The sequence below is a fragment of the Cinclus cinclus genome, chromosome 2 (genome assembly GCF_963662255.1).
Source record: "Cinclus cinclus chromosome 2, bCinCin1.1, whole genome shotgun sequence".
NCBI classification, from domain to species: Eukaryota; Metazoa; Chordata; class Aves; order Passeriformes; family Cinclidae; genus Cinclus; species Cinclus cinclus.
The window spans coordinates 102,771,600-102,785,296 of NC_085047.1; the positions used below are offsets into that span (position 1 = coordinate 102,771,600).

At 38.1% G+C, this 13,697-nt stretch overlaps 1 protein-coding gene across 2 annotated transcripts in view; it reads right to left on the reverse strand.

Moving 5' to 3' along the window:
- Positions 1-2,273: 2,273 nt before the first annotated feature.
- Positions 2,274-13,697, reverse strand: part of BCLAF3 (BCLAF1 and THRAP3 family member 3) — a 32,497-nt gene continuing 21,073 nt past the window's right edge. The window contains exons 9-12 of one of the 2 annotated variants that reach the window (XM_062488062.1): positions 13,146-13,260; positions 9,200-9,295; positions 4,764-4,919; positions 2,274-3,020 (exon numbers count right to left, since the gene is read on the reverse strand). In XM_062488062.1, the coding sequence (XP_062344046.1) occupies positions 2,991-3,020; positions 4,764-4,919; positions 9,200-9,295; positions 13,146-13,260 (397 nt within the window). In that variant the 3' untranslated portion in view covers positions 2,274-2,990. The remainder of the gene's footprint in view (positions 3,021-4,763; positions 4,920-9,199; positions 9,296-13,145; positions 13,261-13,697) is intronic. The other variant, XM_062488063.1, reaches the window with a different exon arrangement.

Below are 13,697 nucleotides of genomic sequence, written 5' to 3' on the forward strand. Positions count from 1 at the left end.
CGCCCTTCCAATGCAAACAGTGTGAAAGTTACTGCTTTCCTACAGAGGCTTACACACCTATTTAAAGTAAACAGTTATTTTAACAAGAACTGTTATCAGTTCATGCTCCCACTAGAAAGAATGCAATGTACTTGAGTCTTTGTACATGTTTTCTACAATGCAGTCACAATACCGAAAGGCACCAGGTTATTCAAGTAAATTGACCTTTCTTCTACTTAACCCTTTCTCTTGTGACTTCACAATCCAAACTTCAATACATTGCCCTCAACTAAACATTGTGTTCCAGTACAACAGAATTTTCTGTGCTCAAACAATAAACAAGCTGAATTGGGTATGAGTATATACACACAAGTCTCTGTAATTCACAAAGATAAATCTACATAGCAATGTCTCACATCTTATCATAGAGTAGATGCTTCCAGCACCTAAGCCAAGAAATCTTATAAAATTCATTATTTCTGTGTGCATTTTTTAGAATGTGAGAGATTTTATCATGACAGAGTCCAAAATTATTAAAGTTAACTTATTGGTAAAGAATATGATTTGAGCAAATGGGATCATACAAAAGATAAGCCAACTGAAACAGTGACTACATCTCATATGACATTCATCTTGGCACCAAGGGGTGGGAGGGACCAAAGACAGCAAACAAGCCAAAAAGCCATAAACTTCTTTGCAATATGTTGCTCACAGTTGTAAATATAATCACAAAGCTAAACTGTAAAGTAAAAAACAAACTAGAGCTATCTCATCATGAACAGATAAAATAAAGCACAAAATCAGGAGTCAGTCATATGTTGAAACCAGGTTAAAGCAGCATTAACTGACTGAAGTCTGACTACTCCAGCATTACTTCCAAACAGTAATAGCAAAACTACCATGTCAGAAGTTTCTTCATGTATCCACTTTTCCCATTTGCTCAACAAAGAGTTCTCTTCCAGAATTTAATAAGAACACTGCAGGAAGCTTACAGACACAGTAGTATCTTGTTGAATAGGACAATATAGCCTCAGTAGTTTGTCCTGTATCATATATGGATTCATTTCTCACATCTTTTACAGTGCACATTCAGAGCAGTTTAAAGGACTTGTTGGCTTCAGGGTAAACCTGCCCCCCTTGGCAGGGCATGTGCAGCACTCCCAGCAGCCTGATCAGAACTGCAGTTATTCCACATTTGCTTTGGGTTGACTCATTTAACCTGTTGTTTCAGTTCCTTATTTTCATCTCCCAGTAAATCTACACAGGATGACTCTGCCAGATTCATCACTGACAGCATTAAGTAAAAAACCACTTTCTTATCTGCAGAAGGTTGCCTGCCTCTATTTGTCCAGGGAGTTCCTTCCCTTCCACTTCCCATTTTGTCTACACATGTCAAAGTTACAGAAAAACTAGTTAAATGATTAATGATGTTATTTAAACTGAAAACCTGTGTTTTAGAAACAAACCATCTGTTATCACTGAATGACCATGACATCGATGAATGTTGCACACTTCCCGCCTTAGCCTTATTCCCTATGAACACTAAGTAGAACATCCAAGGAGGAGCTCAAGACACAGTAATTTTAGCTGTTCTTAACCATAACTACATTTTCCAACAGTCTCTCTACTGAAGGCATTTTGGAAAAAAACATTACAAAAAAACATGCAGAAATCACATCCTGGCTTTCCACCCAAAAAAAACCAAATTTCCTTTTTTTGTGAACATACCTCTAACCTAGAATCGGAATTCTGGTCTACCAGCCACAACAGAGACTAGCCTGCATTCTATATGGAAATACATCTGCCTGCATGTATTGAAGGTATTGTGAACAACTTCTTTCTTGAAAAAGAACATCTCTTAAGATTACACGCTATGCATCCTTAACTTACTGTCAGTAAGAAGTCTGAACAAATCTGCAATACATACACACAACCCCACTATAGATAATGAATTAAGGCAAAGGCTATAAACAGGAAATAAACACAATACTGTTTATAACTGCTTATGAAACAGGTCTGGCTATTCGAGTTTTTGCACGCAGCCTAACAATACTGCAGTACAGTAAACTTCAGAGAATCATTCCAAACAAAACCACCAGCTATCTGCATTTAAAGCAGTTTCAATTATGAACAATTTCTTTGTTAGAAGACATGCTTTCAAAAATTTACACTTTTTGTTTGTCTTGTAATTCAATATTTCAGGCCCCAGTTGTAGAATTCATATAATTACAAGTCATTTCTGATGAAAAAGTTTAGAGAACATGTGGCTTGGTCAAGAATCTCATACACCAAAATATAATGAGAGAGTAATTCTGAATACAGACCAACTAATCTTCTAACAAACCCAAGCATGCTTTCAGTGCAGTTATAAGCTACTGCTACAGTACTTTACATACCTGCCTGTTATCATTAATTTTAATCAAATGCTGAAAGTTGTCCCAACATTCTAACAATTTACAAATGTATATACACATCAGAAACCCAAGCATATTATTAATCCAAAGTAATACAAAATACTGTTTTATGGAAATGACTGAACAGAGGTGTAAAATCTATTGCACAACCTAAAAGGTCATTAATTCGAAAATCCTGAGCTAATGTGCTATTACCAAACAATTCAGGCACTTTTTTTTTTCTTTTTATTATTACATTTGCAATAAACTTTCAACATATAAACCTCTGGATGTAACAACTCAAGTTCCATCTGTAACATCATGCTTAGAGAAAAAGTATTCAACAATGACTTCAATGACTTCCTTACTTGAGACTGGTATGCAAACAGAACTAAAGGTACGTAATACGATGTTTCATTTGAACACTGTACTTTAAAAGCAATTAATAAAACTGTAAAAAAGTTTTGCAGCATTCAAAATAAAGTTATTTTGTAATCAAGAAAGTTACAGCATTAGTTCCTTTATCCTATTTTTTAAGTGTTGAGAATGTTGTCAAAAAACTGAACAGATGCTCCCTTTGCAGTGTTATCTGTTTCAACTTCAGGATCTCAGCTCAGTTCAGGTTTCTGTTGCAATATTTAGATTTCCCTACACAGAGAAAAAAAAAAAAATTACTGTCAGTTGTAATAGCAGAAAAACCCTCCCAAAAAATTCCTAAGTACTGTATGTAAAATACAAGATTCTTTCAATTATGGATTCAAACAGCACAATTATAAAGACTGTACCTTAGAAGATACATATGCAGCATTACTATTTCAAATGAAATAAAGATGTTCAGACCTGTTTAACAGATCTTGACAAGTTTTATCATTACAAGAGGCAAAATGTGACAACTTCAGGAACAGTTTTGTTTTTTGGTGAATTAGCCAACCAGCAAACAGTATGCTGTTAAGAAAATGGCTGTCATACTTATTCTTCAGGATTTATTTTACTTTAACTCACACACACTCAAATTCATCAGGCCTAAAAAAAAAAAAAAATAGAAGAACTCACTGATGATTCTCTGATTCAAATCATACTATCTAGTAGCCAGAATGTTTTAAGTATGCTTTATAGGTTCTAGACAAGAATCTTAACAGCCAATGATAGAACACTGTAAATTATTTGGAATAGCTCACTACAGCAAAATTGTAACACTTCTATACCCATTCCACAAGGTCATAATTTTTGGAGGGGGGAGAAGGATATCGTTCTCCTTCTATTTTCCACTAATTCCAACTCAATTTAGCCTTCAGAGATAATACTTCTCAGAGCCCATGCAAATATAAGAGATGTCTGCCCAAATACTTCAGTAAAAAGTGATCTCTTTACCTTGTTTCAAGTGCTTGGTTTTCTTTCTGATGGTTGGGGGTTTTTTTGTTTGTTTGTTTTGATTTGGTTTTTATGTGTGTGTTTCCTTAGGGGGTTTTGGGGGCTTTTTCTTCTGCCCGCTGGGCTGTAAACTTGAGTTTTGCAAACAGCTGTAAGAACCTGTGCTTTAAAGGTACTTCTGTGCTCCAAGAGCTGAACTCTAATCCTACTACAAATGCTTATTTATTCAAGTGTATTTACTTGTAGCTGGATGGACACAGAGTTACAAAACAAAAACTCACACAGAGCACAGAACTGCAAAGGGCCTGTGTAAACGGTGTAGGTCATCTAATCCAATTCCCTGATGTCACAAGTGACTTCATACTACTTTGATCAATTCCAGTAAAGAATTTACTTAGTTTTAACTACTGATCCTCACCAAAGCTGCAACATTTTATATGGTTCAAAAGTTCTGAAGATTATTGTTGGCCCATACACTCTGCAAATCAAAACACCATAAACCAGACGTGCTTATTTCAGTTTAAGCTTATCAAACCATTTTACAGAAGACATATTGTGCAGGAAGTTTTGTTCAAAGCAGCATCCCATTGCACACTTTAAAACACATAATTATGGTAACATAAAAAGGAGAAGCACACAAACGTATTAAAAAAAAGATATTAATAGCCTTCTCTTAGATTTAACAGGACAGAGTATTTTGTTCCACAAAGGGACAATTTCTGGTCCTGTCAGTAGGAAGTGTGATCAGCTGAGCTGGAGGAAAAAAATACTGAAACCAAAGTAACCACAGAATCTGAGAGGGCACCTTTGATTTATCCAAAGCAAGTTTCAGCAAGTTTCCATAGAATAAGCAGGGAGAAAACAGGAGTGCACCGTCAAGTTTGCCAGTGAAGTACAAAGAGCCAATATCCCAGAAAATCCCATCCAAGTCATTCCATTGAGATTTTAAAATCTCAATGGATCTTATGAATATGCATATTCTACAAATGGCTTAGTGAAAAATAAATTAATGCAACTTACCTTTTCTTTCCTCAAAAATCCATCTCTGAATTTATTTGTGGCAAATCCCCTTACACCAACAGAACGTAACCGCTGGTACTTAGCCTGAATATATAAACCCTTCTGCACTAATCCTGATTTATAATGTGATTGCAAACGGCCATCTGCAAAGTTGCTCTGTTAGGGTGGGGGAAAGAAGAAAAAAATGTGCAGAATGAGGGCACCAAAACTCAAAAGTTCTTGTTTACAGCTATACCCATGTAAAACTTGAGTACTCAATGACAGAAGCAAGCACTGACAAGTGCACACCCACTTCCTTTACATCCATGCATCATTCCTCAGACCAAGTGGCTCAAAGAGCTGGCGTACTGCACTTGCTGTTTAAAACATCTGACATTATTGTCCTTGTAGAAAAAAAAAATAAATGTGTTTTACAACATTTTAATTTTTTTTCAACCATTAATGAGGCACACTACATCAACAAAAAACTTTCAGACAACACCTCACTGCCACTACCAAATTCAGTGATGCCAAGCCTGCAGCAGGGACACTTTGAGTCTACAGAGTCACATGAACACAAGTCAGTACATATGTTTTTCCTGGAGCTTTGATGTCTGACAGTCGGAACACACAGGCATTCTCCATGCCTGATACCTCCTCACTGGAATACTGCAAAGTAACCTAGTGTGGGACTAGGAGCAGAGGCCAAGAGGTATCAGAAGACTTAAAGGTAAAAGGCATTATAGACACACAGAAGGGACGCAGCAAGATCAACACTGATCACAGTAGCTAAAGTTTGAAAAATATTTTCCTTCCTAGCCACTCAGACCTCCAATAAAATAGGCAGTAAAAATCTTTAGAGTAATAAAAAACTTATTTGTCATCATTTTCCACAGTTTTCCAGCACTGCCATTTTAAGTTTTTCAACAGCCACTCCAAATTTAAACAATGGGTTTTCATCAAAAACCAGACATAAACCTTCTGATCATATAAATTCTTCTTATCTTTTACAAACACCTTTGAAGCGTAGGTGAAAACAAAATATGTTACAGAAACAGCCCTTCTTGAGCATGACAAAATTCCTTTGGTGAAATCTGTCTCCTTTTGACAGAGTAAGGATCACTTCAAGAAAAATCACATGCTCTGAGGTTGCAATAACTTTAATACCACTTTTTGCACTGTGTTTTCCACTGTTTGCTTGGTGAACAATAAAGAAAGAACTGTAGAGAACATAGGGGTTTTTATGCAAATGCAGAGGTTATGTAATTTCCCCAATCATTTCACCCACCTAGTTTGCAGGAGACAAGTGAGAAACTGGCCCCATCATTCCCCCAGGATTACTCTGACAGAGGACACTTGCAAGAGCCTATTCAAAGCCAATCACTTTCCTGAAGAGTATCAGAGTGCAGGCACAAAGAACTTCCTTGCACTAGGTTGTATTACATGGGTATGTGCCTATCACAGGGAAAACTGAAGGGCACTTTTAATGGGGATTAATGCCCTGAACACAGCATTAAAAGCTCCCATTTCCCCACTCCTGCTTTGGTTCACTTTGACTTCAGTGACAGGAAAGAACACTTGGTGGTCTGCCACGGCAATCATATGACAATAAACCAAGAACCAGAACAAGTAAGGGATGGGAAAAAGGTGCAAGATATTGAAAATTGCCTTACAAACTGCTTAGAGGTTTCAACTCAAGCACCTACACGTTCTGTAATTGGGGAGGGAAGGTCACAGAAGTAACATTAATGTAAAACATCATCAGTTGTAGACAAAGCTAACAGATTATATTTGGCATATAGGCACCTCAGTCACACACAGCTTATAGCAAAACCAGATAATCTAAAGTACATGGAAAACATCACTAACTTCTGGTCTAGAAATAAGAAAAGAGTCATCCCTAGGAGCCTGAAGCTCTAAAATAAGGGTATATGAGCAAATATATACAGCTGCACTGAGTGTGGCAGGGATGGAGTTAATTTTCTACACAGCAGCATGCATGGTGCTGCGATTTGGTTTTGTGACAAAAACTGCACTGGTAACACACCAGTGTTTTGGCTATTGCCCAGCAGTACCTGCACAGCACCAACACTTTCTCCTCTTCCCTTACTCTGCTGCTCAGCAAAGGCATCAGGTGGGCAAGAAGCTGGAAGGGGACACAACCAGGACAGGTGGCCCAAGCTGAGCACAGGGATGTTACACAACCACATAATCTCCTCCTAAGCAAGAGAAACTGAAGGAAGGGGGTTTTGGAGCAAGCAGCCATGGCTTGAGGACCAGCTGGGCATCAGTCACCTTGTGACAGGTGGTGAGCGACTGCATCACTTTTTTCTCCACTACTTAAAACTGTCTTCATCTCAGTTCATGAGTTCTCACACCTTTGCTCTCTGTATTTTCCACCCCATCCTGCTGGGAGACAAAGGGAGACCAGCAGCTGTGTGGTGCTAAACTGTTGGCAGGGGTGAGCCCACCATAGTCAATAATACACTGGACTTTTTTTAAGCAGTGAATGCTGTTCTGTTTTAAAGATTACTTTGCATTTACTTACTTAAAAGCAGACTTAGTGATTCAAGGTAAAGGGTCATTACAAAAAAGACCTTTAAAATTTTGTAAGACTTCTGCAGATCTTTCATAAGATATTTCAGAACAGCAGTTTCATATTTTCCCAAAAAGTTTAACATACTGCAGACCATGGAGTTTTTTTAATGTTCTTAGTAGTCATCACTTTTTGCTTATTAAGTTTAAATACCCCCAATTTTATATAGAAAGAAAAAATAGTGTGTGGCTTAAATTTTTTGGGAGGTGGGGAGAGGGGAAGGCAAGAGAACGGAATTCTGTATGGGGATTTTTGTGAGGTTTTTGTTTCTTTATATTTTGTTGCTCTTTTAAATTATTAGCCAAGAAAGTCCTGAGTGTAGAAGATAGTCAAATCACCTCCATTGTACCAACAGCACAGCAAGAAAAAACTCTGTTGTGCAAGAGGAATTGAAATGTAAAAATTTAAAGAAATTAAGTCAAATCAACACCACTGTTTCCATGGCAATGATAAAAGTGCTACACACATAAGCAAGCTGCAATACAAGTGCATATGCCATTTTCCCTATAAATATTCAAGGATCATGAGCCAGATCACTGGTACTGCAATATTCATATATACGTGAGGTGACAACTTAAATGGACAGTCTCCTGCTTGTAGAATCAGCAGAACTGCAGAATGATGTAAATTAAAGGAGCATCAATTACCAACACTGCCTCAGGGATCCAGCAGCCAGGGCTGGATTTCTCCATCATCTGGAGGCTGAAAATACAGGGGGGATACAGAATAACAGGCAACAATCTTCTTAAGTGTTGAAACAGTTGTATCAGGTTTTGAACACTTTGAACTTTTTAACTTAGAAAAATACTTTCTCCAGCAGAATAAAGACAGCAGGTTTTTTAGGAGTTAGCTTAGCTATCTGACAAGGTTGGCTGGCAAAGCACGCCTAAATTGAAGAAAGTCTTTTCATCCAACAGTTCTTATGTTTGGAGGGGGGGGAAGGGGGGAAAAAGGGAAAACAACCCACAATCCATCTATACTTCCCCACCTTTCAAAGTTTCATCCAAAAATGTCAGGTAATTAGCCATTAAAATTTTACTTCACTATCTAAAAAAACAGAAAAGGTGACTATCCTGTGTATTAGTTTACTCTTAAGAATGCATGTTAAAGATGTAGGGGCAATTTCAAGGTAGAAAATTAGTTTGTTTTAGATTTGATTAATACTTTTCTCACATCAACAACTCTAACTGGACCCATGCATAGCATGCCACTGTCAGCAGAAAAGGAAATATTTTACTTTTGAACTTTACTGTTGAATGCAGGATACATTTTACAATAAAAAGGCATTAGGTGGCCACTGCTCTAACTGAGAAAGAAGCAGCTGTGCTTCTTTACCCTTTAACTGTGCATCTCCTTACCCCCTTGAGGCCCCAAGCATAAATCCTCACTTCTTTTAATGTTTTTAATGCACAGCTAGCAGTATGCAGGGTATTCACAAGGCATTACTTCCCCAGAAATCCCTACATGAATGGGTTAATAAAATAACACAACTCATTTCTTCCAGTGTTTGGAAAAAGTTCAGGCTTCTGTCACGTGAAGGAACAAAACTCAGCAGCTTGGGTTTTGGATAGATGAGTTTTCTAGTCATTGTGCAATTCGTGCAATTCTTATTCCTGACTCTGCAGTAAACTATTTATTTCAACTGCCTGCATACAACACTGGACATCCCTGCTCAATCCACTGCCAGCCCTCTTACCTACTTAAAGCTAAGGCTCCCATTATTCCAACAGAAACAACTAGGCTTTGATGACACTATTTTTCATGGTACTTAATACCTTCAAAATTGTGTCTTCTGTTACCAGACTCAACAGGTTTGACCACAATTTTATATAACAAACATCTGATAAAAGCTGATCTGTACCTTAAAGTGCCTTCTGATGGGTCCTGCATTTTCAAGGTGTCCTCTGATATGTCTGTGGGTGTAAGTGTCACTCGGTCTTGAAGAATAGTAAGAATTCTAGTAGGAAAACAGTTATAGCTTCATGTTATTATATTATTCAAGGAAAAATTGTTCAGGTTGTACTAACAAATACTGTAACACTTTTAGTCTTGTAGTGTTTGACACAATGTCACTCTTTGAAGGAACAGGAGTAACAGGAGCATTGGGCCTGCAGTCCAGGCTGGCTGAAGGGATAACAGAGCCCACAGAAGCTAAAGATGATACAGACCATCCCTCCTAGAGTGTCATCCTCTTGGAGAGATCTAAGCACCTAACAGCCCAGTTAAGGTTCTCCATCCCTCCCTCCCTCCCAGAACAGACGCCTCAACTTGCACTTACAAAGTACAGCAGACAGGCTGCTACAGCAGTCATGGCTTGCCTCAGGAACAAGGGCAACAAGATTGGTATTCTGCACCCCCTGGCTAGCACATGGCCATCAGCAGTTAGTGCAGCACAGACACACCTCCACAGCAAACAAACAACCTGTAGCACAATCATGTCCTTAGAGAATGCTACTTTTAACTCCTTATTTCAAGAGAGCATTTCAGAATTGCTTGACTGCCACAGAAGCACAATTTCAAAAGCAAGTCACAGAGACAAAGAGTATTGAAATTGTGCTAACATACTGAACAGCTGCAATCAAACAGCTGTGGTTGCCTAAAACAGAGCCCTCTTCCAGCCAGCGATCTACCTGCACATTTTGGATCTTTCCCAACTTCCCCTATAGCTAGAGGATGCCATTCTTGTCCATCATTGAATATGATTACCAGTATTTGCAGAAGCATTGGCATAGACTTGCATGTATTACATTAAAGTCTTCTATGCAGACAGAACGAACATGCTAATGAACTCCTAGCAATCAAATGAATTTGTTTGTTTATGGTCCACTCTAATCACAGAAGCATTACAATGCTGTTGAACTCTTTCCATAAAGGAAATTTCATCAGCTTGAAATACATTTTAAAAAGAACCTGTGAAGAGAACTCCCCTGAAATATTTCACATATACCAACATTTAACAGTAAATGCAAATGCATACTTTGCTGTTCCCAGAATTTCTGTCCTCTGACAAACTACCAAACCTTTTTGGCACAACTGTTAATAATGGTGTGGGGAGAGTGGGGGCTATAAATATAGTGGAATGATGTTAGCATCCAAGATAACTTTTAACTAGGATTTAAGTTAGCCTTCTTTTTTTTGTTTTTTTAGACTGTTTCTCCTTACAAGTCAACTATTCAGCTTCTTGCAATGCCTTGACAAGAAAGGATTCAGAGAACAAAAAAGAGAAGAAGATTTTATTAAGTGAGATCAAGACGGCTTTTCCAAAAAAAAAAAAAAAAAAAAAAAAAAGGACAGGAACTTCCCAGCTCCCTTCTTATTCTAAGAAAATAAAAACACTCCACAAAATCAAATTAGCTTTCTACATACAACATAATTAAATCAGGAAGCTTCCAGCTGAAGTACACACTTCCTTTAAGCTGGGAATCCAGTAAGATGAAAAAAAAAATTAGAAAAATTTCCCATTATAGTTCAAAATAAACCTCTAGGAATTAAAACAAAGCTTGCCTTAATTAACTCCGGATACAGCCTTCCCTATCCCCACCTTCCTTCAGGCTAAAGTACAATCACAGAAATATTAACAATAGAAGTACTTGATGCAAAGGTACAGCAAACCACTTTTTAGGAACTTCTTAAACCAGAGGCTTTAAAATTAAAAAAAAAAAAAAAAAATAAAAAAAAAAGGGAGGAGAGGGAATGAATACACATGTATACTTGTTCTGATTTCCTACTTCACTCTTTAGCCATCCTCCTTTTGTCAGCAGGGTACAAGGCTAAATGGACAATTCTTAAAATCAAGCTTAGGCCTGGAAAGTAAAATTGTGTATCTAAGTTTCTTTCAAGCTTAAGCTCAACCCCCAATTATTGAATATTAAGATCACAAATATTATATTTTGATTAAAGTTTTTTATGTTTCTGCTTGTCTGCAAACCATCTTCTGTAAGGCTGACCATGAAGAGCCATTCCTTCTTTAGGATGCCTTGCATTTTTAATACCTATGCTTCCACAGCCACTGTTGTTCCAAAGGAATTACTCCTTACTTCAGTGCAGGACTCCTACAAGTTGCATATTTGAAATTCACTATTAAATACGAAAATTCAATCTTCTTGAATCTTCACCACATTTAACAATAACTCAGTGTATTTTTCAAACCAACTTCCTTTTTATTTACAATTCCTGTATTACTGTGGTGGCTGGATACCAGGTACCCACCAATCAGCTCTACTATTCCCTTCCTCAGCAGGGCTGGAAGTAAGAAAATAAACTTTAAAAAACCACATGAGTCAAGAAAAAAGGCAGTTAAATAAAGCAAAAGCAAAGAAACAAAGGAAAATGTAAGATTTCTTCTCTACTTCCCACCAGCAGGATATGTCCAGCCACTTCCCAGGAAGCCAGGTTTCAGTATACAGTGGCTTCTCCAGAAGACAAACGTTACAACAACCAATTACCTCCCACACTCTCCCTTCTTTCTCTGCGCTTTTATTTTTATTATTTCCTTTCTCTTAGCTGAGCAGATGAGGTTTTATGATCAGCTGGGGTCAGCTGTCCCCTCCCAGCCTATTGGGTGTGGGGTGGAAAGGTGGGAAAGGCACCTGTGATGCTGTGGAGCTGCAGTAGCCAAACTCTGGTTGTTACCAACACTTTCTGCAAAGCACAGCATTGTGAGGGCTGCTATGGGAAAATGAACTCCATCTCAGCCAGATCCAGTGCAGGTACTTAATGAGCCATTACTACTTGCTTTGGAAGACTTGAATCTTAGTCTTTACACAGAAGGAGGCACTTTTGCATCTGCAAAGCAGCTACATTTGAGAATTGACTATGTGAAAGCTACTTTTGATGGACTTCAGAAAAGTTTCATGGGCTCCTGGAACTCTCTCCATAGGGTATTGGTTACAGTATGCAAAGAATGGTGACTTATGTTAGTTGCCTCCTTATTTTGCAGCTGTCAGGAAAAAAAAAAGTGGTTTAGAATTAATACCACACACATTAGAAAAGCTTTTCTGGTCTCACCAGTTCCCCAGGTTAAACAAGCACAAACACCTGGAATTGACTACAATTCTTTAGAAGGAATTTTCCACAAGAGACAAATTTATTTCTACTGGACCTAATATTACTGTCTTGCCCACTTCAGTATTGAAGTGCACTGAAAGAAAGAGAGCCTACAGAATAATTGTCCAAAAGTAGGTTTCATAAATGCAATATTCAAGAGATGTGATATTCCATTTACTTGCATCCTCAGGAACATTTTTCAGATATTACTTGCTTTTTCTGTGATTTGCTTCTCATTTTTATTTTAAATAAGTGCTTTGCAGAACTTTTATGATAAGAGAAAAAGAAACAGTTTCAATAACAATACCACCTACACAAGACTCAAGCCTTCCCTTCATGCCACTGACAACTAGAATGCAGAGTACGCTTTTTCTCAAACTACTTAATATTAGCTCAGATTATCTGCTCAATAATAAGGCCTTCTATTTTACCATTTAGGTAATTACACCATTATGTGGAAGAAACATGATATTAGACAGAAACTTCTTTTATGAAAATAAAAGGAGTGGTATCAAAGTGGTTTTAGCTCAGATGTACTGGTCTCTGCTTCAAATAATATCCAGGCAGTACTCTTGCCCTAGAACTGTGAAATTATGAGTAGTTTTATTGTTGTGCACAGACAGAAGATAAAAAAGCCTCACTCAAAATTTAAAAGGGCAAGACATCACAGATTGTTAAATTTACATCAGCACAGACAATGCAGTAAAATATGAATTATACATTAACAGTGCAGGAGCTATTATTTCTACTTTTAGGCTTACCGGCTGAGGCCTCCCAATAAATTTCCTGAAAGGTGGCTTAATGAACCTCATAGGCTTTTGGAAACCATCAACTTGAGACGTTTGTAACTTTGAAAGACTGCAGCTTTGCTGGTTCCTGATGTGTGTGAGGGAGAGAGTGAGAACAATTAATATCTGAAGCCACAGCATATCAACACCCTGTATTTTATACTAGCCTATCCTAGCTAGTGCGAAGTGACAGCTTATAAGTAAATTTTCCTAGGAAAATCAACAGGTTCCTAGTCCAAGCTCAAGCTGCACAGAATTCCACAGCAATCAGTATTCTGGTATGCGGTGACACAGGAGCAGGGACTGCTCCCTGGAATCCCGGCTGTGGAGCCGGCTCCCCCGGCCCAGCCCGGCCGCCGGTCACTGCTGCCCTCCGCTGGTGGAAACGCTTTCTGCACCCTCCCACTCCCAACTAGCGGGGTAAGCTGCACTCAGCTTGCCCTTCCATGACATTCCCCATCCCACAGAAGCTCTAGACAGATAGCTACACCCTCCAGTTCCATCCTCAGCAAGCAGCTGATTCTG